This window comes from Notothenia rossii, assembly GCF_949606895.1.
Source record: "Notothenia rossii genome assembly, chromosome: 6".
NCBI lineage: Eukaryota > Metazoa > Chordata > Actinopteri > Perciformes > Nototheniidae > Notothenia > Notothenia rossii.
This window is the reverse complement of record NC_136909.1, coordinates 13,145,766-13,173,035: the sequence shown is the minus strand read 5'-3', so window position 1 is coordinate 13,173,035 and position 27,270 is coordinate 13,145,766. Positions and strand designations below refer to the sequence as shown.

Below are 27,270 nucleotides of genomic sequence, written 5' to 3'. Positions count from 1 at the left end.
ACAAGCAGATTCACTATAATATAGCCTACAGGTGTCATTAACATTTCAAACACGGAAATTATGCAAACACCCCGCAAAGCTGTTGGGGCCGAGCAGCTCTGCTCATTTAACACACAGCTCCACGGCTTTAGGAAAGCAAACTTCTTGTCAACATCGTGCACTCTCACATTTAGATTAACACACGCAGACGAAAAAAAGCACTGCCAATGCAGCTAAAGAAAACCAATCTCAAAAAACACATTGACTTCTCACACATGAAAGATCAAGGAGCCTTTTCTGCTCCCATAATCTTTTCTGACCCTCTTCGATAGACTGTCGAACCTTGTGCCCAGCTAAACCAATCTTCTCTTATTTCATTTCATCCCAATCTATTATTTTGCTAGGTGAACTGACCATATTGTGTTTGTCTTTATGTGTGTATGAGTGTGTGTCCATCACACCCAATGGAGGTCTATGTGCGGGGCCTCAGAATATGAGGTAATCAATCACATCATACGGCCTTAGATTAGAGCCACATCGATCTGGTCTCTCTGACAAACAACCTGACCTAGAATACATCCACCTGGACAGGGCACACACACACACACACACACACACACACAAACAGCATCTCCTCTATCACTGCATTTCTACCTCTCCGCATAGCAACCCCTCCCGAGAGTGTACACAACCACATACACACATACCAGGAATATTTACTGAGAACCACAGTCTCGCACAGAGCGGCCCCTATGTAGGAAACATCCAAGGTGGGATGATTTTCCCCGTGGGTGGCTGTTCATTTGTATGCTCCTTTGACTGTCCATCACCTCCGCTGCCCCCGTCCCCGAAAAAGCAAACACTCACACTGACGTTCTGGGAATGTCATACATATTTTCTACCTGTGTGTTTTTTCTCTAATGGCTAAATGCACTCATTTAATTTATTAATGCTGTGTATCGTCCCAATCAATGGTCGGTAGTGTGATGAAGGTCCTTGCCTGAGGGGAGAGAGCGAATGGAAAATACTGTGAGATGTGCAGCGTTCACAGAAAGAATCATTAAGTCTGAACTCAGGCCTCTTAGTGTGTGTTGCTGGTGTGCATGTGTGAGTGTGTCTTGCGCTTAACAAGTAATCATTAGCACTAGATATGCAGTGATGGTGTCAGAGTATTATCCAGGTATTGTTTGAAGATCTCTAGCTGTCTACCCTGTAGTGCAGGCTGGAGGAAATCAAAGCCTTGAACATCTTAAGCATGTGTGTGTGTGTGTGTGTGTGTGTGTGTGTGTGTGTGTGTGTGTGTGTGTGTGTGTGTGTGTGTGTGTGTGTGTGTGTGTGTGTGTGTGTGTGTGTATAGTATAAGTGTGTCTGTGTCTATGTGTGAAAAGTTTTCTACCGATACTCTACTATTCAGCAGAGACATACATATATTCTCCAGTTAAACTACAGCCAGGGATTGAACGTTTTCCCTACTTCTTTGTTTAATGTGAAACATATTCAAGAGAGTTCAATTAATTATAATATTTGATTGAATGTTTGCATCGTAAGTGGGACAAACTGCTTGGCCATTTCAACTCTCTTCTTCAAAATGAGTGTGGAAATGTATTTGAAATTGAATAAATATCTTCATCTTGCAGAAGCTGAAGTGACAAAGCAATTAAACCGTGCACACTCAGTTAATTTAAAACGATTTAACACAGTTTACTGTTGTGTAAGATGCCTGACTGCAGCCACAAAAGTATATTTCAACATTTTGAGGAATATAACTGACTTTTCTTGTCGATTGATAGCACTCTTTATGTATGAGAGTGGTATCAACAAAACAAGTATCTAACTGTTGAATCATTCCTTTAACAGAAACACAAACGTTCTCTCTGTTCTCACTTGAAATGTCTCAATCATGTCGAGTTAAGTTATTCCTGTTTTTATTTTCATACTGGAGCTTGAGTCTCATACCCAATGTGTCGTGGTGTGCAACAGCTGAACAGAGACAGCCGGGTGGGCGAGTAACCAATCAAGTTCTTCTGGAGGTGGGAAGATTGACCAATGAGAGCGCAGGGCTGATTGGAGGTGATTTACGTTCCTGACATCTTTAACCAAATTACCCAGCATCCCTTGCGGTGTGATTACTGTGATGCACAGTCTTGATGCTTGTGTGTGTGCTGTGTATGTGTGTGTGTTATGTCAAGGCAACAGCTAATGCAGGACTGGAAGACGGATTTAAACACAAGTGAGATTCAGAATCCCAGGAAAAAACAACTGTTTTTTAGACCTTCTGTGATAGTCTGATATCCGCTATCTCTGGTAGTAGCATCACCACTGACCTGCAGGCGAGGCTTATACAACATGTTCAGGGTTTTATGAAGTAATCTCATTGATCGCTAGCCAAGACTGATGTTAGGACAATCCAGAGGATTTTCCCAGCATTTCATTCAATTTATGTGAACCTAACAAGCTTCTGTTCACATTTTTATATCAATCCAAAACTTCACACAAAATGCCTTCCTACTTTTGCAGTCTAATACACATTGAGCCATAATAGGAAAATACAATAAATCCATCTGGCGACATGCATTTGATTAGCTGCCTCCCTGATGACTACTAGTGTCATTTTCCAAAAGACTAAACCAACAACCTAAACATTTTGAAATGAGCTCAGGGAAGCTTTTCTCAGCAGTCAGAAATATGTCATTCAAAGTATCCCTTTGAAATTAATATGTATCTAAATCACATCAAGCTACACCTGACAAATTTCCATTAAATATAGAATATAGTTGGTACAATGTAGGGGTTGTTAGTGGTTCACTGCGAAAGGCCTCTCTACTGACACCAGCACACTTTCTATTAGAGCTAACAGGCTCATCTGACTGGAAGCCTGCTTGATCCATCAGTTCATTTTAGCCACTCTGCTCTCTCAGTCCTGCTCTTAAGACAGATAGTGGGGAGACTGTCTCATTTCACGCTTGCAGGAGTTAATGCTATTAAACTAGACACATAGATACACTCAAATGTGCACACATTCAAACGCACACACACTCACAAGATGTATCTGCTATCTGATGGCCTGAACAACGGCAACCTCCGAGATAAGAGCAGCTTTCGTGTTTCAGTGATGCACTGCCATGTTCAGCTTTTAGATTATATGTGTGTGTGTGTGTGTGTGTGTGTGTGTGTGTGTGTGTGTGTGTGTATGTGTGTGTGTGTGTGTGTGTGTGTGTGTGTGTGTGTGTGTGTGTGTGCGTGTATGCGTGTGTGCGCGCGCGTGTGTGTGTGTGTGTGTGTGTGTGTGTGTGTGTGTGTGTGTGTAGTGTGTGTGTGTGTGTGTGTGTGTGTGTGTGTGTGTGTGTGTGTGTGTGTGTGTGTGTGTGTGTGTGTGTGTGTGTGTGTGTGTGTGTGTGTGTGTGTGTGCAGGTGGTTGAATCCTAGTGTGTTAGTACACATTTGCACCTGCGCTGTGACTGATGCAGGACCAATCCCTCAGTGATACCATTACAAGGGTCCGGCAAGCGATGGTGCTGTGTCTGTTTGTGCGTGCGTGCGTGCGTGCGTGCGTGCGTGCGTGCGTGCGTGCGTGTGTGTGTGAGTGAGTGATGGAGAGAACCATCTGAACTCTTCTTAGTTAGCAGCATTCTCTATCACTGTGGCATGTTATTATCTGGCCAGGCCCTATGTTACATCACTCATACTTACAGACACATTTGGACGTACACAAAAACACACACAACCACACATGTGCCATGATATGTTGGTAAGGGGATTCCATTGACGAAATCCGTTCCTTATTCCACATCACTACATATGTAACTCTGAAGGAATATTTTGGCCTTTGGGGAACTACTCTTATATTCCCTTATATGGCAAGGACAGTCGATTTATATCACCCTCCCTTTTTTTATAAACAAACTGTTAGCTTAGCTGAGCATAAAATCCAAAACAAGGGGAAACAGCTAGCCTGGCTCCTCCTTACACAGGTTTAAAGAAACAAAACAAAACAAATCTGCCTACACCTAAAGTTCAATAATTAGCATGTTGTTTGATGTTTGTGTTATCACTCTAAAAAATGAGTGTATAAATGTACATTTGTAGGTTAAGGAGTCAAATGCTAGGATTTTTTTTACAAAGTGACTGCCTGTTTGCCTGGTAACGAAGGACGTGCACAAGGCTGACATACAGTTGCCTGAGCAACAGCCCTTTTTCATATTTCACTGAGCTATCCCAGCTAGCGGGGAACGTTCTCACAACTTTGGCTAACGTTACCTATTGGTTCTAATAAGGTTAATAAGGTAAACGTTTTAATCTGATGTTCAAAGAACCTTTTTAGGATGTTTATTTTTTCAAATAATGTTCCTATAAGGTTTAAGGTTAACTAACACATAACGTTTTAACTGCAACATTCAGAGGATGTTTTGAGGATGTTATTGAGGCCTGAGATGACAGAAAGTGTTTTATAACATTTTCCTTTAATGTGATATGTTAACAAAGGTGGAACGTTTTGCCTGCAACATTCTAAGGATGTGTTTTGGACGTTTTTGGGTAACACATTAAAGATGTTCTTTATAAAACGTTCTCTCAATGTTACATGATAACAAAACAAAAATTCAGGATGTTAATAAAACTTTCCTGTTATGGCAAATATTAACACGGTCATGGTCAACGTCAGATTTATTTCTAGGGCGCTTTAAAAAACAAACTTTTGCATTTGTTTGAAAAGGATGTTTTAAAAAAAATCTGATGTCACCATATTTTCCTTTTGAAAAAAATGCGGTGGCATGTGTGAGTTCCCAGCTAGAAATGTTTGTTACCATTCGTTGTTCTAGGAATGTTTTCAGCGGGACGTTTTATTTTGGTTCCCAGAATGTTCTTCTGAAAGGTAGGATAACGTTCTTTAAAAACATTCTGGAAATGTTTGGTGATAACTTTCTTAAGATGTACGAGCGCATTGAGACAGAATTTATGCATGCCAATATTCACTCACATGAACTTATAATCACACTAAGGTATGTAGGCCCACAGTATTCATAATATCATACGTGTCAAATATCCGAAAAATAATCACACTTTTTTCTGACTATAAAGGTTGTGTCTCGTATGTAGGTTCTAACTGTTAGATAAGCTATCTGGCCGTGTGTGGTTTGTGAGGGCTGCGTATAAACAGTGTCCGCTGTTTATGCATATTGGATAAAAATCGTTATTGCACCCTTTAGATTTGAGACCGACAGATATATAGAGGAACGGACTGACTGTCACTGCCCGTCCCTGAAACCCCTGTTAGTGTTTGTATGTGTTTCTTTCTACTGTGTCTCTCTCTCTCTGCCTGCTGGTCTGCTCTACACGGCTGGGAGCAATCTCCAATCAACCACACCTGCAACCTGCTCATCAGCCACACTATTTAAGCTTGCAGCCTGCACTCATTCCCTGCCGGGTTGTTGCCGTGAACGGTTTGTTGTGTGCGGCTCTAGCTTTTTACCAGCATATTCTTTGACAACTTTGCCTGCTTTTGCCTCACACTCATTTTTATGTCTCTCCCAGGAGGCATCCAAGGCCTTCCACACTCCTAAGACCAGCCAGGCCTGTCCACCCTGGAACAACTGTTTCCCACTGCCGCCATAACCAACCTCCACTCCCAGCTCCCCTTTTCTAATGCACAAATGTTACTTTCACCAGCTGATTCCGAGTCATCCTTTTACATGTGTTAATAGTCAAATTCCAATAGTCAAGTAAACTATCAAAATCATCCTAATGACCACAGTGGTCAGTCCACTTACCCAGGAATTTTGAGTTGAACAATTACAGGATTATTATGTCTTTATGTTCTAATAATGTAAACATATTTTTAGTAAATTGTTACCACAGAACATTTGCATAATGTTTTAAACATAAAGCATGTTATCCTTCTCTAAAATAATAACATTCTGGAAAAATAAACAAATCTAACTTGCAACTGAAAATGTTTTAAAAACAGTAGGCCATAATGTTCTAACAATGTTATCAAAAACATTTTAGGAAGGTTATCACCAAACATTTTAAGAATGTTTTTAAAGAACGTTATCCTACCTTTCAGAAGAACATTCTGGGAACCAAACAAAAACTTTCAGCTGAAAACGTTTTAAGAATAGGAGGGCATAATGTTCTCACAATGTTATCACCAAACATTTTAAGAATGTTTTTAGAGAACGTTATCCTACCTTTCAGAAGAACGTTCTGGGAACCAAAATAAAACTTCCCGCTGAAAACATTCCTAGAACAATGAATAGTAACATTCTCAGAATGTTTTTAGAACCAAATATTTCTAGCTGGGATGCTATGGCAGGAAATAAAATAAGTCAATGTTTCATTTTTTGCTTTTGTGTTTGCATGAATACTAGTAGTCCATGATTTTTTAAGTTAGACCCAAAAACCATTTCATCCAATTGTATCCATTTTTGATATGCATGCCATCACAGGACACAGGATTGGGACAGCCCAGAGCGAAAAAAATAAATGTCTAATGGTATCCAGAAGTAGTATTGTTGCTGTTAAAAACTCTGGGTGAGTCTTTTTTTAAGTTGTGGAAAGGATAAATGACCAAACCAAATGGAATATCCTGTCATTAAAATATTCCACATTTGCTTTTGAACTTCTTGTCAAGTTTGCCTCACATTGTGCAATATATCTTTTTTAGTTCAGAGTCTGAAGTCACTGCACATGGACAAAAAAGTAGTTCCAGCAAGTAGCTCTCAATAAAACCCAAAATTGTCATAAGCAGAATCAAATCTCTAAACTCAAGTCTTTACTTTCAACAAGCCACTTAAAAATGGACTGAAGGACAATATCATCACTCAAAAATTCAAAAAAGAAGTTCAACAAAATCAAATCCAATTCCACATTCCCCATTTACCGTACTTAATAAGATCATGTGCTTGTCCAAATACAAATAAAAACACGATTTCTAACCTTTTGGGGGTCGGACGTAGACCATTGAATCTAAAAGGGAGGTCCAGCTTGTCATCAACACATCAACACAGAGATCCTACAGACATCATGTAACCTTAATGCAAGCAGACCACACTAGGCAGTTAAAAATAACAAGCGCCTACCATTTTGGTACTTTTTAGGATGGCAGCAAAACAAGATCGTATAAGGATGACACTGTATGTGGCACTGTGTGCACACTGTACTGCCAACTAGTCCTTATCTCTATGCAAACCTGGCCTCAAGCACCTTGTTATTCCTGTGAGGTGCCAATCTGCCTGCCAGCGGAGAGAAATTAATGCAGACTTGTCAGGTCAGACTAAGAAGCAGTTATAGGCACATCATTTACTGTAAACTTATACACAGACAAATGCATCCACATATTAAAGTAAACTGCTGTTATATAGCTTTAAACGGTAAAATGTGCTATATTTGTAATGTTTCCGTACCACACTGTGTTGTGGTGGTGATCGGGGCATTCTCCACACTGCAGCACACACATACTGTATAAAGGGCTAATTGAGGCAAATAGCCATTTGTGTATGTATGTGGTTGTGAACTTGACTCTTAAGCTGTATCAACTGAGCTTGGAACAGGTTATAGCTTTCCTCCTCATATTTCTCCTCAGGCATCTTGCTTTTTCGCAGCTTGTACCAGCACCTGAGAGCAGATTATTGTTTAGGAGTCTTGCAGCAGAACAGGCAGAGTAAGTAGATCTCTCCTCTGCTCTAATCTAATCAAATTTGATGTTTCCAAACACACAGCAGCTGGCTAAAGGCACAGCTATGATACCCCAGGAACAAAGCCCACGCTTGTTGTTGGAGAGCTACCTAAGCTTCTCCAATTCCTGCCTCAATTTAGCATTCTCTCCCTGAAGCTTAACACTGGAAAAACAACAAGAAAGCAATTTAACAGGCTAACGCTGTGAGTGAGTGTTCATGTGTGTGTGTGTGTGTGTGTGTGTGTGTGTGTGTGTGTGTGTGTGTGTGTGTGTGTGTGTGTGTGTGTGTGTGTGTGTGTGTGTGTGTGTGTGTGTGTGTGTGTGTGTGTGTGTGTGTGTGTGTGTGTGTGTGTGTGTGTGTGTTACCCTCACAATTGTTCATTGCTTATTGTGGAGCAGACATCCTCTGTGGGCTGATGGGGGCAGGTCTCCTGTGATCCAACAGTACGCTCAGCAACTGAGTGGAGGAAATTCAAACATCAGGAGACAGTACTGACATCAACAACATTTTTAAAACAGCTTTGAAATGTTTTCTCTGTCTTTTTACAAACATGTTTAAATATGAACAGAAGTAAACAATAAGTATAGAAAAAGCCTCACTATTGACATTTGCTGTTCAGAGGTTAGTATCTCGTGCGTCTAATATGTAAGAACGTCCAATTTTTAAACACATTTTTCATACATATGCTACATATTTATAAAATAGTTAGATGTTGGTGGTAAATGTAGGATGAGGTGGTGGTAGCTATGCTAACACTTTTACTCTTTAATGCATTATTAAAACATCATAAGCAATGTCTTTCTTCATGTGAATGACATAATAGGGGGAAGGGCTGATAGCTTTGATGCACTATGTGTACATCAAATGTAGAGATCACTCCACTTCAGTCAGTACTGCAAAGGTCCTTTCATCACTTTGACCTACCCAGCTCTCACTTTCATCTTAGGCTAACGAGGGGCTCATTAATTTCTTATCAAAGGATCCTGATTTACTGCAGGTCTATGGAGGATGTTCAGCCCTACATACACAGAGAATGGATGGGGTCGTCACATTTTAAATAATACAAGGAGTCACACACGGGTGCTCACTTTAACACACAAGGTAAAGGTGAATCTGTCTCAAAACATTAGGACACTTTCTTTGTAATCAGATGTATTCGATTTGGTACAGACAGTGGCAAAGAAAAAAGAGAGAAGGGGGCGAAAAAGATGGAATGAAGACCGAAAAGAGAGCAGCTTTGTGTTAAAGCATGGCAAGAAAGTTCCCTCACACATCTGGAAAGAAGACACTATCTCACTGTGTGTTAGTGTGTGTGTTTGTGTGTGCTACGTGCACGCGCACGCAGGAATGGCCGTTCCGCCACGTTCCAGATAATTCCACACACAGGCGGGTCCACACTCTCCCTCTGTACTCCCGTCCCCAGCTCCACTAACACACCATCGGTCACTCCGGGCTCTGCTTGTGTGTAACTGTCCAGACTCAGTGAAACAGACGACTGCGCCTGTCTGTCATAGGCTGTTTAACAAGAAATTCTGCCTCGAGACTCTCATTCTGCAGCTGCTGAGAGCCAGAGGAGCAAATCACAAGTTTTATCAGCAAGAAACACATTCAGCCTATCAGCCGAATCTATCATATCTCTGCAGACTTTGACCAAGACTCTAAACCATTAAAACATTGTGTACAAGTAGTCATGCTATTGGAGCCATAAAAGATTAAAAATAAATCCTATGAGAAATTGAGTTACAGGATGATATGATAATCTAATCAAAATCGGAGTTGGGTATTATTACCAGTATTCAATCAAGGTTATCATGTGCTCCCATGTCGGCATGTAATAAGAGAGAACGTAGGAGATAAATAAAGATGAGGTGGATGTGTATGATTTCAACATACAAAACGTATGTCCTCTTGAAAACCAGAACTATTTTAGTAGCTTATTAAAATAATAATAATGACTATATCTGCAGAATAACAAACTGCCATACTAAACTCCAGTGGCGGTTCTAGATCAATTTGACTGGGGGGGCCAGGCTGGGGCCAGTTATTTTCTGAGGGGGGCACAATAAATGCAGGATGAAAAAGATAAAGACAGTATGAAGTAATTGCGCATACACCTAAGAAAACAATGCAATACAGTTATTGGTATTTTTATTATTATATGCTTACCTTAGTGTGCTGTTTGGGTCTGTGGGACCCGTTTTCAGTGTTTACTAAAAGAAAATGTATGCAATTAAATTATTTTAACCTGCTTTATTTGGGGGTGGACCTCACGTCCTCTAGGGGGGTCCGGGGGCATGCAGCCCCCGGAAGATTTTTTTTTAAATGTTGCAGTTAAATGCATCAATCTGGTGCACTTTGAGCACAAAATGAATTTATGGGTACAGCTCTCAACACTCATATGAAAGAGAGCTGTATACTTTTCAATAATCCAAACATCTTTAGAATATGATCTCAACCAATAACAAATAATTTAAACTTGTTTATTCTTATCTTATGTTACCTATAGTATTCTTTCTTTTCATTTATGCATATTTACTAATCACTCCCCTTTCAAACTATTTTTTTTTTTTTACTGTCCTATAGTACACATTGGAATGATTTCTTTATTGTTTACAACACATTAAATAGATAAAGGTTTGCTCTCTCTAGCTCTCTCTCTCTGTCTCGCTCGCTCACAGAGGCTGTTTGCTCCTCCGTGGCGATGACGGCTTGCATTAAAAAAAATAAACATATTTGTAAAGTGGGGGCTATTGAGGGCTTGCGAGATACCGGTAGCTCGTGATCTGCGTGTTGGAGACCCCTGCTCTAATGGGTCCGACTAGAATGACAAATATCGTTACTTCCGCCTATTCCGTCAGCCAAGAAATCGTTTAATCATAAACTTTTTTTTTTTAGGGGGGCCACAGGGGGGTCCAAAGTCAGTGTTAGGGGGGCACTGGTCCCCCCCTGGCCCCCCCTAGAACCGCCCCTGATAAACTCATTGATCATTCCTTCCAAGCCTTTCAATGGTCCAAGGTTGTTCTGCAGAAATTATAGGATGATTACAAAAATATTCATTTCATTTGATCAGCATCTTGTATAAGAGTTGAGGCAAGAGTTTCTAACCATGTTTGCGGTCAAGGCTTTCAACTGCATAACATTTATGGTCACAATGTGGGACAGAGCAATATGGTGAAAGAAGAAATCTAGCTGTTTAGTTAACGCTGTTCAGCCAACAATCTCACTGTCCTCTTAACACTCAACATGCAATCAAAGGCCTGACCATGTTAGAAACACTTTGTCAGCAAAATATCACAAAGACACTTTAATTCAAACAAAAGGCCAGGTGCACATGGAGGAGGAACATTGTTCAAGATCAATTTTTTACTAAACCAGAGACAACAAAGGTCTACATGAGACAAAAGACAGCGGCTTAGAAGCTACCGTAATACACCTGTGTCACAGTGCCATCTAGCTTTCAAAATACGAATTGCAAAAATTATTTTCTGCAGACAATGAATTGATAACAACAAAAAGCTTTGTTTTCAATCTTTTAATTTAAATATCAGAACATTTTAACTAAATGCAATTCAACAAGATGGCCTACTGCGCTGATGTTCATTTGCATAAAGTCTGTTGTTTTCTATAAAATGTCAAACTTTTTAATGTTACATTAAACAGGGTTTAGGACATCTGTACAATCTAATACATTCTGCAGCAATAGACATGAACTAGGCAGTAACTGATTATAGTAGTGAATGTTCCACTCCTTCAGCACTGGGGTCAGCTGTGGCTAATAAATGGTGGTGTTTTACAATGCATTAGTATTGTAAGGTCTACATGTTATTTGTTCTACTACTTGTGCATAAAGTCAGCAATGGATGTACTGTATATGTTACCACCCAAGACACACCTGCAGAAGCTGTTTAGCATGCAGCACACTGTGACACATGTTAACAGACCGTAGCCCTGAGTGATCACAGACAGAAAACAACCACGATGCAGAGTCGAGAGTGTGAATACAAACAATAATGAGAGCTGCAAAAGACTTATAGACATCAATTTAGGAGTCTACGATCATACAACCTAAAGGTAAGTACATCACCTCTCTTTCAATCTTTACACACACACACACACACACACACACACACACACACACACACACACACACACACACACACACACACACACACACACACACACACACACACACACACACACACACACACACACACACACACACACACACACACACACACACACGCCTGGCTTCTCCTTTGGACACAGGCACTTGCTGAACTGCAGAATGTTAAATAAACCAGTGGAGGAATTCAACTGAGTCAACAGTATGTGTGTGTGTGTGTGTGTGTGTGTGTGTGTGTGTGTGTGTGTGTGTGTGTGTGTGTGTGTGTGTGTGTGTGTGTGTGTGTGTGTGTGTGTGTGTGTGTGTGTGTGTGTGTGTGTGTGTGTGTGTGTGTGTGTGTGTGTGTGTGTGTGTGTGTGTGTTGAGAGCAGAACAGAGTGGTGTCTGTCACAGGGCAGTCCTGAGTAAACACACACACACTCTCTCTCCCCCTCTCCTTAGGAACTACCTGCCCACAAATGCACAGAACCCAGCTGCTATGGCAACAGAAACCTTCTCACTCTCACATGTACCGAGACAAACAAACAAACACACACACACACACACACACACACACACACACACACACACACACACACACACACACACACACACACACACACACACACACACACACACACACACACACACACACACACACACACACACACACACACACACACACACACACACACACACACACACTTGACCTTCACATTTTAAGGGGGTGATGCAGTGCTTCTTCTAAACACTACTTATGATGTATTTATTTTCCCTGAAAGGAAACACATTACAGGCTCTTCGAATCTATCATGATTACAAAAACAATCAAACTAAACAACAGTAGTCATATCTGAGCCAACCATTGAATATATAATACCAATACCATCAAGTAAGCCATGAACAATACCAAGAGTCTGCTAGACAATCTGGCTAGAACTCTGTAAATGTTGAGATAGTGAAGTTATACTGTACAGGGAACTATACCAGGCAGTGTCCCAAAAAGCTATGCACTAACCATAAAAGGGTTACATTGCCCTAACAGGTGCAATATGAAGAGTGAGGCCAATGTCAATCAAGCACAGTTTGTACACACCTGTGCAATGCAAATGGGCTTTAATATTTGACTGTCATTGTGTTTTGGTTCCATAGTAAACAATAAAGGCTGTTGATGTAAATTTAAAAACAAAGTTAACCCAGGTGAGCATGTACACTGTTTGCCTGTTGATGTACACTTATTGCAGTAATATTGATGCAGAAATTGTAGAGTAGGAAAAACAAAATGAACATTGATTCATAAAATTTTGGCAGTGCAGTGCCTAGGGCTTTGGGCAGTGCTATATGATGTCCGATTGCCTGTCTGTATTGTGTAATAAACATTAACTATGATGTTGTATAGTGTAATAAACATCTCAACTATGCTGAAAAACTCTCACCTAGCAATAGTCGGTAGTTAATAGTCCTCTTCCGTATAACACAAGTGCTGTTTTGTTTCATTATTAATTTAAAACAGGCCAAGCTCAAACTTTTGCTGTGGAAAATCGTGTGTGCTGCAGGCGTGCCTGCCTGTATCGTGCGTCAAAAAAAACGTCGAACGTAAACCAGAAGTGACGTAATCTCCGTTCCCCTACCTCCGTGTTGCACGTGTGTTTACAAAAAATGTGGACGATTGAGCTGAATCAGTGATAGTATTAATATTATTTAAACACAGTTGCTCTTGACCGGTTTAAACATGGGGAAGCTTAATGTCGTGGTGTTGAGATACTTAACTCGAGATGACTTCCGGGTCCTCACAGCGGTAAGTAGTGAGCTAGCTACTAGCTAACTGTTCTGTGTTAGCTGAGTTAGCCTGTGCTAGGCTAGCTTTCCAATGTAACGCTTTGATACACGAACTAATGTTGTCAGCAACTTATTAACGAGTTGTCAAAATGTAGCTTGACGTTATTACCCTGTTGTATTGGTTCAAATAAAGTCTGTGTTGTCAGGGTGTTTTTGTCAAAAGTAATATTTTTTTAGTTTGGTCCGATTCGGTCCCATCAGTCTCTTCTCTGTTAGTGTGTCCTTGATCCAGCTGTTAATATCGAGTTTCATATATTAATTGGATGAAACAGTTTATTTTTCGAATGATTTTAATATATTAAAGTAAGACATCTTGCTGATGTATTCGTTTAAGTGAGTCTCTGCTTACAAGTACCCACTTATATATTGGTAATCATTTAATCCTATTCCAAAATCAAGTTGAATTTATAAGTGGAAATTACTTTTTGAATCCTACACTTAAATCAGTATTTCATTATAAAACAGCACAGTTTCATATAATTGACTTAACAATACTTATTAAGATTTTCACTTTCAGTAACACTGTTTCTGAGAGCAGGCTTGAATTCCAGCACACTTCGCAGTATTTTTCTGATTCATCCTGTGATTTTCCCCTAACACAGGTTGAGATGGGGATGAAGAACCATGAGATCGTCCCAGTGAGTCTCCTGTCCTCCATCGCTAGCCTTAAACACGGCGGCTGCAACAAGATCCTCAGAGAGCTCGTCAAACACAAGCTTGTGGCCTATGAACGCAGCAGGGGTAAGAAAACACAGACATACTTGCTGAACATTCATAGTCCTGCTACATGTTATATTTTCTAATGCATCCTGTATATGTTGATTTCAGCTGTGCAGGGTTACAGGCTGAACAATGGAGGATATGACTACTTGGCTCTGAAGACCTTGTGCTCCAGAGAAGTGCTCATTTCAGTTGGAAACCAGATGGGTGTTGGTAAAGAGTCTGGTAAGAAGTGGCAAACACCTCTCATTTGGCGTGCATGTTTCATTTGAAATAAATTGCAAGACGTTCTCTATTTATTTAGATATGCATGATAATGGTTAACATAAGCAAATATTTCTCATCTTAATTTACATTCATCCACAAGAATCACACACTCATTTCTAAATGATAAGGCACATTTTTTAAATGGATGAAAACAAAATGTCCTGAAACCTTACCATAAAACATGTGTATTCTAACCCCGGGATTCCACTGGGTCCGTCTGCGCTGTGCGCCGCGTTTTTTTTCCGACCTCCTACAGCGGCAAACCCCACTGGGCGCGTTTCAGAAGCGGAGCGTCTTGCGTGCCGGCTCGCAGTTTTTTTGATTTGGTCATAATTCCTGGACAGGCTACTTTGTACAGACGAAGTTAAAAATAATTGTAATAGTCCAGTTATAAACAACATGAATCAAAGATGTGTTGCTGTATTTTAGTGGTAAAAAAATGCATTCATCATCATAATTATTCTATATATATATAATTTACACAGTGCCTGTAAACCGGAGGAGAACGCTGGCATTTATTCTCCTACTTGAAATACTACGGAGGCATAGGGTCTGCAAAATACGTTTATTTTGGGGATTGACTGGATGCTCTGAACGTTCCACTTCCTGCTCGGCGCTATGCAAAGCCTCGCATAAAAAATAGACCAGCCGCCTATTTTTAGCGGAGCCCAGCCCAGAGACGCTTCTGAGCCGTAACGCGTCACGTCTGGTGGAATAGCACCCATTGACTAGAGTGGCCGCGAGTGATGTGAACGCAGCCGTAACGCCGCACAGACGGACCCGGTGGAATCAAGGGGTAACGGAATAGTTCAAATAAAATCTAACTGTTTTCTGCACTATTGTATTTGATATTTTTCTGCTACAAATTCAATTGTAGATGGAAGTTGCTTTTTATATCCATAATTATAAAGAAATACTGGGAAGTCTTTTTAACCGCGGTGTTTTAAAAGACAGTAGTCTAACTCGGCAGCAGATTATGATTCCTTGCGTGTCGATGTGAACGGCATCTGTTCTCTGTCAGGTTGCCAGGAGTCAGAAATTCTCATGTTCATAGAAACATTTGATTGTGCTCCCTCCTTTTAGATATTTATATTGTGGCGAGTCCCAACGACGAGCAGTACGCTCTGAAGCTTCACAGGTTGGGTCGTACCTCCTTCAGGAACCTGAAGAACAAGAGAGATTATCACCAGCACAGGAAGAACGTGTCCTGGCTCTACCTCTCTCGGCTTTCTGCCATGAAGGAGTATGCCTACATGAAGGTATGTGGACAAATCAAAAAAGGTTCCAATTCCTACGATATGAAGTAGAATTTCGTGTGCAGCATCGTTTGAGTCCTTTTTTCTCATTTATTTTAGGTATTGTACGAACGGGGCTTTCCCGTTCCCAAACCTGTGGACTATAACAGACATGCAATAGTGATGGAGTTCATCAATGGATATCCGCTGTAAGTAAACAAGCCATTCTTCTCTCTTACTTTATATATAACACTAACGAAAGCATTCTTTTCCTGGTCTCTTTTCCTAATATGAAATGTTTGTATTGTTTGTGTGATGTCTTTCAGGTGTCAGGTGCATAAGCTGGAGGATCCATCACACCTGTATAATGAGTTCATGGAGCTCATTGTCAAACTGGCCAATCACGGCCTGATCCATGGAGACTTCAACGAGTTCAACCTCATGCTGGACGACCACGACCACATCACTATGATCGACTTTCCTCAAATGGTGTCCACCTCGCATTTAAATGCTGAATGGTTCGTTGCTGTGACAATTTGGAAAATAAATGAACACCTATAATTAATGAAACAAAACAAAATGTGTTTTTTTTTTTGTTCACTTTTCATATCTTTCTTTATAGGTATTTTGACAGAGATGTCAAATGCATCAGAGATTTCTTCGCCAGAAGATACAATTACGAGAGTGAGCTCTACCCAACATTCAAAGACGTCAGGTAAATTATACTTTATATTTATGTTCCGTTGCCAATAAAATTACTGAAATGCATCAAAAAAATTCTTGTTTGTGTTATTTCGAAATGCATTTAAGCTATTAGAGCAACCACGGGAACATGTTGTCTGCAATTATTTATAAAAACGTGATTTGCAAATAAAAAGCAAACCTTAGTTGATCTTCTGTGTCATTGTTTATTCCTACAGGCGATCTTGTTCTCTAGATATTGAAGTATCAGCCAGTGGCTTCACCAAAGACATGGAGAGAGATAGTGCATTGCTTCACCCAGCAGGGCCCGATGAAGAGGACGACGATGACGAGGAGGAGAGTGATGACGAAGAGGCAACAGACGAGGAGGAAGAAGAGGACGTGGACATGGATGAATATAAACATGCAATGCTGGAACTAGAAGGTCTGAAAATCAGCGACCCCACTGCAGACAAACACGAAGAGCAGAGCGAGAAAGAGGAAGAACCAAAAGAGACTGAGGCAACGCCGCCTGCTGTAAGAGAGAAAGAGGAAGAACCAAAAGAGACTGAGACAACATCGCCTGCTGTAGGAGATGAAGAGCCAGGGAAAGACTTGGAAAAAGAGTTGAGCGAGGCACAGGATGAGTGTCCAGAGCTGGGAGACCTTTCTGCTGCTAACAAAGAGTTCAAACCCTTCAGGTAAACAAAACAAAAAAAGTTAGGATGTCCAATATCCAAAATGATGTATGTATAGTTTGAATACCTCACCTGTAGCTGCCACAAAGTCAACACATATTTTAAGTTTTGATTAATAGGAATGGCTGATTATTAGGGGTGTGACGGTACCCTTACCGAAATTATTCGGTACGGGCCCTTCGGTTCGGTAAACGTGTGTACCGAAGTGTACCGAACGAATATAACGTTAAACGTGAAAAATTGAGAACGTGGACGACTTTTTGGAAGTAATCTCAGGTGCTGCGTTGCAGCATTCAGAGTAATTTTCTCACATTGGGTTCAACGCGTCATAGAGTGAGCAAGTCATTTCATTGGACGAGAGGCATACTATGAGAGCAGGGATGCGTTCAAATGTAGTCAGTAATTTGAGGAAATGACGAACACAGATAAAGTTGAGCTCGAAAATCCTCCAGCATCATTGAAGTCTCCGGTTTGGGAACATTTTGGTTTCGCAGTTACGTACAAGGATGACGGACAAAGACAGGTGGACCGAACCAAAGCTGTTTGTCGGCGTTGTTCAACTAACATTGGTTACGCGGCTGGCAATACATCAAACTTGCACACTCATTTGAAAAGGCATCACCCGAACGTGAATATCACCGGTTCCAAAAGAAAAAAGACTGAAGTGCAAACCCAACTCCCGCTAGCATTTAAGCCTCCACCACTCGCAGAAAGTTCAGACCGAGCCAAAGCTATTACAAACGCCAAATATCCTTATGTTGTCATGTTAGCAAAGCACTACCTGGCTGTATCTGCTACCTCTGCCCTTAGCGAGAGGGTGTTCTCCTCAGCAGGAGACATTGTTAGTGCCAGCAGATCTGCCCTTTCGGCAAGCAATGTGGACAAGTTAATTTTTCTTTAAAAAAAACATGAAAATACAATGACAAGCAAGTCCTAATGTCAAGCTGGCTGCTTAGGTACTAGTACAGTACAGTTCAAATACAGATTATTTAAGTTCATCGAAATGCTGCACCTTAATATTGATTTTATCATATTTTATATTTATTTGAGTGAATATTCACAGTTTAATAATAATTAAAAACCCAAAACTAATAGTTTGTTTTGTGAGTATTAGTACAGTAAAGTTCAAATACAGATTATTTCAGTTCATCGAAATGATGCACCTTAATGTTTATTTTATTATATTTTGTATTTATTTGAGTGAATACATTATTCACAGTTTAATAATTAAAAAAAATATATATATATTTTATGTTTTGTGATAAGTTTTTCTGCTGTACCGAAAACGTACCGAACCGAACCGTGACCTAAAAACCGAGGTCCTTCCCGAACCGAAATGTTCGTGAAACGTTATACCCCTACTGGTAACTGACTTTCATTTAGTTCTGCTGTTAAACTCATTGCATTTTCTTTTACTGTGTTTTTTCCTGCAGAGACTCAGACAGTCTTCTACAGATGGCAGAGCACATGAGGAGGAGGAGGACAGACAGCGAAGGCACGATGGGCAGCATGGGGAGCTGTTCTACAATACCACTAGTAAGTCAACCACAGAAACACAGCTTTAGCAAAGTGTATTAGACATGGGTCAGGTTGGGAGACAGTACCATCATCAAGAAACACTGAGAATAATTTATCACTACAACTTTCTTGACAAAAACGTAGATGTCCAGTAGGTGTTGCTAAAGAGCTTTCATGGTGTTGAAGTTTGTCAGAGAAAACGTGTCTGGATACTGTTGTGTCTGCATAGAACAGACATAAAGCGTAAACATTGGTCCGTAGTAACCTGCTTTTGTTTGGTGTGTGCTGCAGGAGGTTGTCCGTCAGAAGGTGCGGAGGCAGCTCTCCAAACAGCAGAAGGCAGCGCAGAGGAGACGCCTGCAGAAGGGAGAGGCCAACCTGGTGACCAGTGTCAGGAGAGAGAACGACAGCAACATCAAGTGTAGTATGGAGTCCGACTCCTTCTGGGGATAAATGGCAGTCCAGAGATGCACAGACCAGATTCATATCAACAAGTCTGTTGCATTGTCCCTGCTTCTTGTGTCTGATGAGTTGAAAACAAATGAAATTGGATGGAAAATCTCAGCAGGAGAGTTTCTGCAGCAAATCAACTGTCCTGTACACAAAAGAAGACTGAAAACAAAGTGCATGTATTCAGCAAATCATCACACTGACCAGTAAGAAGACTTTTCTGTTTGAACTGTAGTGAACTACCTTGTTCAACATACAGTGTAATGTAAATATCAACTACTTTTAATGAAGCTGTATGTTTGATAATAAACCCATTTAAACCTTACTGATAAGGTGTGTTTATCTCCTGTTTGTTCAAAAAGATTGTTACATAAAAAAAAAAGGTCAAAACATGAAATGCACCTGTGCTAAACAGCTTTTCTAGTCAAGTGAGCTCCTTTTTATTTGATACTCGCATATTGCCTCATGGTGGCAACAAAAGACAGAGGCCTATAGAGTAACTTTTACTATTATTGTGATTTCAAGTTCATGTTTATTGCTGACCAAGTTACTCAAATGGATTTAAGAAACAGATCGCACGTTCCTGAAGAGCTTTTATTTATCCTAAACTCTAGTGGTCCAAAGGTCTCCCAACTATTATGGTAGTTTGAAAAGATTCCTAACTCCACCCTTCGCGCATCCAATCAAAAACAAGCAGGTCCTGACACACGATTGGGAATGCTTCATAACACAACACTACTAAAAGCATTACATAAACACACATCCCTTTCCCCTTCACATGGACACAACCTAGCTGAGACACAGTGTAGAAGAGGAGAAGGCAGAGGACTGAGAGCTGAGAAACTACTCGGACTAAGAATTTGTTTCATTTATTAGAGAGCGGCTTTCAGAGAGCAAGTGAATTCAGGCTTCAACAAAGGTTATTCAAATTGAAGAGGGTGAATGGAGCTCAGACCCTGGACTTCATGGGCTCAAATTAGTGTGTGAAGTCAAAAGTATCCCACCCCCACACATCTTAAACACTCATTTTGGGTAGAATTGTCTCCAATGTTATGAACACTGAGGGTATTTCATATAAAAAGGAACACCCAGTCACCTTTCCACAGACATTTTTTACTTTCCCTCAAGGTGCCACATTGTGCCATCTGTGGTTCAACTTGGCCACTCTGTGCAGGTCTCTAACTGCTCGACTCTGTTCAGGGATTAGCCAGCTGCACGGCCCGAGGGGAGGGGCTCAGCATTCCAGCCAAGCACCTCTGTGAATATGTGTGTGTGTGTGTGTGGGTGCATGTGTAGAAAGAGTGAGGGGCCCTCTGAGCTAATTGGCAGTGAGGTTGACAAAGGTGGTCCGCTTCAAAAGAGAAACCCTGGTGAGATGTTCACACAGGAGAAGGGGAGGGGAATACGGGAGAGTAAGAGGGGATTTCAGATGTGGAGTTTATTCCTCATGGTCTTCCCATCCTGAGTTGTGATGGCGGTCGTCGTTGGTCATTCCCGGGGACATATGTGCTGTTTGGATGGATCTTTTTGATGAGAGATAAAGGATTTATTGAGGCAGCTGTGAAAGCAAACTGGATGGAGATGAGTCAAGTGGAAGTGGAGGAGAGCATCATGTCATACCTGTCACACAGCGAGACTGACGCCAGCCCCAAAGACTGTGAGTAACTCAGAAGCTTTGTGAGAGACTGGATTTTTTTTTACAGGAAATAAACAATTTATTTTAGATAATTAAACTCTTAAAATTGTAACAGGTGTGTTTTCAACTGATGTAATCGGTATGGGAGTCGTTTTATCATGACTTTGTTATGTTCCTAAAACAAATATCCATCAACGTATCACTGCTACAAAAGACTTTACTGCAGTGAATACTTTAGAACAAAGCGAAGGACACAGAAAACCTTTAAAGCTATTTCAGGGTCAGGACAATCTAAAAGGGTTGCACCATTCAGATTTGTTTAAGTTACAGGGTGGCGGTTACCGCTCCTTGATCTACTTAAATAAACACTGTCTGGGATTTAAACTTGTATATTGATGTTAGCCTTCATACAGAGTCCCCCATGTTTACTCAGTGAGCCAAAAATAAAGCTTTTACTCATGATGATAACAAAGTAGTAATATTACATAATCATAATTATTAAGTTGGGATCATGTTCTCTTCAACAGTTTCCTTTGGGTTTTGGTTTGCTTCATTTCTGTCCTTGTCCTTATTATATGTGTCCTTATTATACGTGTGTGCAGTGAATGTGGTGGCGATGCTCCATAACTTCTGGGAGCAGAGGCAGACGACTCAGTCCAACGGTTCCTCTGATGAATCAGACGGTTCTGTTGGGGAAGCCCCCGTCCACACTGAGAGCTTAATGCTGTACGAGTCTGCTGCGTCCCCCGGCCCCCCATACGTCTGCTATGTGACCCTGCCTGGAGGAAGCTGCTTTGGGAACTATAAGGTGTGTTTAGTATCATCTCTGCTGCCTGTTGCCTTGGTAGTGGGGGTATCACAGTATAATATGAACAATTGATATCATGAGGAGACGGAACAAACACTCACAGAAAATGGAAAACCAGCATTACATTCAATTATCCTCTGCTCTTTCTAAATCATTTCATTTAAAAAGAGATCTTTTAGACTTTTAATGTTATTTTGGAGACAAAATGCACAAAAAACAAAGGTAACAATGAATTTGACTGAAATGTAAGATGACGTGCCCTTTCTTAGTAGTTCCAACATCTACACTGTATCAATGATGTCATATGTCTTAGTCAAAAACCTAGTCAATAATAAGCTACTATTTAGCTATTTCAAGATACATGATGCAGGTGATATTTCTGTCTCGATGGTTAAATTGCAGCGTGCGTTGAAACCAGAACATTAGTTGTAAATGTATAATCAATAATCATAACTTGTTATTCTAAGTAAATAGCTAAATGGCTGTAGCACTTTGCAGTTGTTTCTGTTCATTTTGCTGCAGCCGTCCCAGTAACAAGTTTTCTTACAAACTTTATTTTTTCTTATTTTATAATCAACTTTCACATTAAGAGGTACAGTAAGCGCTGTTAAGCAAGAGTTGAAGGAGATTTGGTGGGGATAAGCACACAGTCACACTTTTGAGGTGGTTTTCAATTGATGTTGTTCTGTTTCTGTTTCCAACAATGCCTCTCATTGTGACCCAGACGCAGCCCCCAGCTCAGAGGAGGCACATGATTGGTTATCTGTGAATGCCTTTTATGTTCTAATCTCGTTGGTGAATTGAGTTCTGATCCCATGATTAGCTGTAATGAAGTGTAAAATCATCAAAATGTAGCCGAGAGTAGGCGCCCTTTTACTGACAGGACTCAATCAGAAAACCCCAGGCTCAGCAAACCGAAACTTTAGTTTAAAATGACAAAAGTTAGTCAAGTCAAAGTCATCTTTATTATCAATCTTTCAGTTTGTGTATACAGACTGAGAGATCGAAATGCCGTTTCCCACAATCCCGAATACAAAAACAAAATATATAAAAACATGTATGCAAGTATGTATATACCTATATATACACAATGAAAAGACACATTTATACATATGCACACATTAAGACCTAAATAAAAGCACAACAATCAATATTTACAAAATAACAGTCACTTTAATATCTTTGAGAATGTTCATTAGTGCAAGACTGTCCATAGCAGCGTGAGAAAACATGTGGTGCTGGTTACATATTTTTCTCACTCTTTGTACAGGTGTGTGACACCCAGGCAGAGGCTCGGCGGGACGCAGCTCGCGTGGCTCTGATGAACTCTCTTGTGAACGAGCTGCCGTGTCGGCGCATCAACCCTCAGTTCATCACTCACAGTTTGGAGCAGGCGGCCACAGACAGTGCTGTGAGCAAACACATTATTACAACTTAATACAAGAATTCAATATCAAGATGAATGTTGATCTTCACTGTTGTCTCTGTTCAGGTCACTATGGAGGATTCTTGTGATTCAAGCACCAGTATAGGAACCTACCGTTTGCTGCTTCATTCCTACAAAGGAAAGACAATGTTGGAGTTTCAGGTAAAACATAAAGCCACGGCTGATTTATCAAAATGCTATTTTTCTTGTTTCTGTCCTCATAAATCATGTGATAATTGCTTGTACTATCACTTTACTTCGAAGGATTCGGGCTTTGTAAGCAGGTACTTTTCTGCTCGGCTATCTTGAATAGTTTATTTATAATTATAATTACATGTTTAGCTTTAAAATGTAACATGACGTGAGTATTATAATGCTAAACACAACAAGAATCACAACCAATGGGTGGTAATTATACCCACCAGTGTTATTATTAACCCCCCAAGTATGTTTTTGCTCATTTCTCCTTCTCCATTTCACTGTGTTAGACCCAGGCATGGTATGAAACACCATATATTTCTAGCTTTGTGTAAATAAACATAAGCAGTGTGCAGGCAGAGGGTTATTAGCTGTTGGAAATGGGTTCATTATCATTCCATGGATCATAGAGATGAAGACTTTTTAAGGAATACACACACCTTCATGACAGACAATGAAATGTTTTGACACAAACATTTAAATCACAGACACAGCATCAACAATACGGTATGCAGCTCTCAGGGCTTCAGATAAGTTATACATGCAGATAATCCAGGGAGGGTTCAACAGTTTGGTAGTCATGCAGAATCATAAAGTAGCATAGGGCCGATGCACCGTTGTAAACAGAGCAAAAAGGCCAGCTGATACAACATGGACCTTAACCCCAGACAACGTACAGTATGTGTTATATTCAGTGTTGGAAAGCTTCTTTGAAATGATGGCCTTTTAATTACTTCACATAGTATATTAGAGCAAAGTTACCATAGGCTAAAACTCTGGCTTCTTTTACAAAAGTAGTTCAAACTAAATAAAAGTCACAGGCCAGCAGAAAAAGCCTCCAAATTGATTTTATTTTCAAAAGTGATATACAGGTCTTATATAAACCAAAGAACTGCATTTAATTTCAAACGTTTTTAAGCCGCTTGACCAACTTGAGCACTGGCGTAAAAAAATAAGTTTTGTAACATCTGACTTCTTAAAAAAACGGTTTTCCCCTTGAACCTTTGTAACATTATAAACAGCTTGAACTTTGGTCTCAATAAAAATATATTTGTCCTGTTCAGAACAGAATTAAAGAGGGTCAATTACAGTACAGTAAAACATTTAATTAAAATGGTTTCCATGTATGCCCCACACATTTGTTTGTAGGTGAAGGAAATATAAACCAGCAAGCCAAATACAGTTAACCTACTAGTTTAGTTACATGTGGTTCACTGCTTCCTAAAATTGGTAATATATTCCATCTGTGTTTCATGACATCAATTTCTGTTAATGTACAGACTTTCTCTGTTAAACACTAAAGTCATTAGCTCCTAACACAGGGCAGCTGTGTTTTATAAATCGGGGGTAAAACCTACCTGGTGCATAAAGATTTACAACATCTTTTCAGACCAATCATTCACAGTTTAGGTGTGCGTTCAAGAAATACTGATAATATGTTATCTTTGTCAGACCTGCATACACAGAGCTGGATGTTTGGGTTTGTTATTCACGTCATTAATCATGTGGTTGCACAAGACTCTCTCTCTCTCTCTGTGTGTCTAATGACCCACCTCCCCCCCCTCTCTTTCCCTGTATAGGAAATGATGACAATTTTCCAGTTGTTGCAGTGGAACGGGACACTGAAGGCTCTGAGGGAGAGGCAGTGCTCTCGGCAGGTACAGGTTTTGGGGATATCTTATCCCTGGTTTCAGTTCACTTAAAAAAACCACAGGGTATCATAGACGTACAGAATAATGTAGACGTGACGTTAGTGAGCTAAAAATGGATTTATCGCTACTTTAATACATGGGAATAAGTTGTGTTGAAGTAGGCCAGAGGTGGGAGAAGTACTCAGATCTTGTACTGAAGTAAAAGTCGAAGTACCAGAGTGCAGGAATACTCTGTTTACAAGTAAAAGTCCTGCATTCAAAATGTTTCTCAAGTAAAAACACAAAAGTATAAGCATCTAAATATACTTAAAGTACCAAAAGGAAAAGTTCTATTGTGCATTTGTGCAGAATGGCCCATTTCAGAATAATATATATGATATTTTTTCATTATAAATATTTATGCATTGAAGTGTTGACGTGTAAAGTAACCAAAGGTATTACAAAAATGTTGTGGAGTAAAAGTACATGGCTTATCTCTGAATTGTAGTAGAGTAGTATAAGTAGCAAATCATTGAAATACTCAAGTAGAGTACAAATCCCTCAAAATTGTACTTAAGTACAGTATTTGAGTAAATATACCTAATAACTTTACACCACTTGATGCTGCATACTAATGATTGATTATGTTATTTCCTTCCTCTCAGAGTGTGATATCCTATTACTCCCAGAGAGGACTTGATGAGTACATGCGCAGCAGCATGGCTCTGGATTGGCTGGGGCGGGAGCAGAGGTCAGCGGGACGCCTGGGGGAGGAGCTGCAGGTGGCGCAGAGGGAGCTGGTGTTTGCCCGCCGCCGAGGCATAGAGCTGCGCTTCTACAAGGAGAAGACAGAGATCCTCAGCTTGGCTCTGAGTCAGGCATATATTCACCACACACCTGAGGCCTTCAGTGAGGCGTCCAGTCACCCATACAAGCAAGAAGAACTTCCTCTACACACATTATTCAGCCACATCACAGACGTCCAGATAACCCCACCCTGCAGTCCTTCACCACCCCTCCAACAAACACAAAGGAAACAGTCTGTCACACCTCTGGCAAACACTTCAGCTCATAACAGTCCTGCTCCGTGCTCACAGTACACATTTCTGCCTTGATTTTAAAATAGACGGAAGCCGAAAGTAAAGGATGGACTTTGTCTTTGTAATAGAGCTAAAACTCTTTCACTGGAGATGTCACATCACATCTATGTAAACCTTAGAGTTCTGTGAAAAAGATTGTGCTAAGTTTTGTCTACATATTAATGTTCTAACCTTACTTACACTCTTTTGTGACTATAGAACAAGGAACTTGAGCTAGATAGGGTATTTAAATCTCCTTCACACCAGAAAAGCAGCATTCAAATTATTTAAATCCATTTGCTGGATGTAGTTAAACTATAAAAAGTGTCTGGCTCTCTAAGTTTGTATGAAGAGCACTCTGCTTTCCTGCCTTAGCTTGTATACTGTATAAGTTCAGTTGAGTTTTCGTTTTGCTAATATTATGATTTAAACAGGAGTTTAAAAATGATATATTTAACCCTGTTACTATTCAATTAAATTAAATCAATGAACTACTTTATCTACCAGCAACTCCTCCCTCCCTGCCTCACTCTTCCTTTCTTCTTATCTGCCTAGCATGTCATCTGGCATGTCAATTCCCTAAATGGAAATTATTTGCCAAGGCAATTCAGGATACTGACGGACCCTGTGACAAGTTGCATGATGTGTTGGACGTCTGCTATGAGACAATAATAAATCACACATGATGTCATTATGTCAGAGAGAAGCTGGATATAAAATACAACCTGGTTTGTATTTATCAGGAGACAACAGGATGGCTAGTCATGTCATCATTTTAAGAACTAGCACAATGTTCCTCATTGTAAAAATCCATAGTGATTTAGAGCATTTGATTATCTTTGGTTGGATTAGTTGGTGGAAATGAACGTATTTTAAAGGGAAAATATTTTGTGTTTTTTTATGATTTTTGTACATGTTTGGAAATAAATATGTTTTGCTACTCATGACCTGCCTGTTGATTCACTGCTTTTGAAAGTGTAGTATGGCCTATTACAGACATGATCACATATTATTCTGAAACTGGCCCTTCTAAGTAAATTGAATACAATTGTTTATGTACATGAAGTATGTTTTGATGCTAATATTTTTTTTTCTTTTCTGTAAGTTTATTAGATTGATGCATGAATTTTACATGTTACATAGTATTTGTACTCTTTAGTTTTGCTGCTTTTACTGAAGTAAAAATACTACAATACAATACTAATACAAAGTACTTCTATTATCACTGAATTCCATTGGGGTTTTCTGGCAAAAAAATATCTTGATATCAACAAGATATCCTGAATCAAATTAGATCTAGCAGTGAAGGGAACTAAACATACCCTGGATA

General features: G+C 40.0%; 2 protein-coding genes across 2 annotated transcripts; both read left to right on the top strand.

The window, feature by feature from the left end:
* The first annotated feature begins 13,341 nt into the window (after positions 1 to 13,341).
* On the top strand, positions 13,342 to 19,487 carry riok2 (RIO kinase 2 (yeast)). Its single transcript, XM_079687555.1, has 10 exons — positions 13,342 to 13,552; positions 14,196 to 14,334; positions 14,422 to 14,538; positions 15,664 to 15,839; positions 15,936 to 16,024; positions 16,142 to 16,333; positions 16,438 to 16,530; positions 16,736 to 17,197; positions 18,628 to 18,730; positions 19,004 to 19,487. The coding sequence occupies exons 1-10, from the start codon at positions 13,487 to 13,489 to the stop codon at positions 19,163 to 19,165; spliced, it is 1,599 nt and encodes a 532-aa protein (XP_079543681.1). The 5' UTR covers positions 13,342 to 13,486; the 3' UTR covers positions 19,166 to 19,487.
* Positions 19,488 to 20,568: 1,081 nt separating this feature from the next.
* LOC307045197 (protein limb expression 1-like) lies at positions 20,569 to 26,885 on the top strand. The gene is made up of 6 exons (XM_079690734.1): positions 20,569 to 20,819; positions 21,401 to 21,606; positions 22,877 to 23,017; positions 23,099 to 23,194; positions 24,811 to 24,888; positions 25,527 to 26,885. The coding sequence occupies exons 1-6, from the start codon at positions 20,693 to 20,695 to the stop codon at positions 25,974 to 25,976; spliced, it is 1,098 nt and encodes a 365-aa protein (XP_079546860.1). The 5' UTR covers positions 20,569 to 20,692; the 3' UTR covers positions 25,977 to 26,885.
* The last annotated feature ends 385 nt before the right edge of the window (positions 26,886 to 27,270 follow it).

Coding starts and splice junctions, on each gene's coding strand:
- riok2 (XM_079687555.1), top strand. CDS start 13,487: ATGGGGAAGCTTAATGTCGTGGTGTTGAGATACTTAACTCGAGATGAC. Junction 13,553..14,195: donor ACTTCCGGGTCCTCACAGCG/GTAAGTAGTGAG, acceptor CCCCTAACACAG/GTTGAGATGGGGATGAAGAA. Junction 15,840..15,935: donor AGGAGTATGCCTACATGAAG/GTATGTGGACAA, acceptor CATTTATTTTAG/GTATTGTACGAACGGGGCTT.
- LOC307045197 (XM_079690734.1), top strand. CDS start 20,693: ATGAGAGATAAAGGATTTATTGAGGCAGCTGTGAAAGCAAACTGGATG. Junction 23,018..23,098: donor AGGCGGCCACAGACAGTGCT/GTGAGCAAACAC, acceptor GTCTCTGTTCAG/GTCACTATGGAGGATTCTTG. Junction 24,889..25,526: donor AGAGGCAGTGCTCTCGGCAG/GTACAGGTTTTG, acceptor CCTTCCTCTCAG/AGTGTGATATCCTATTACTC.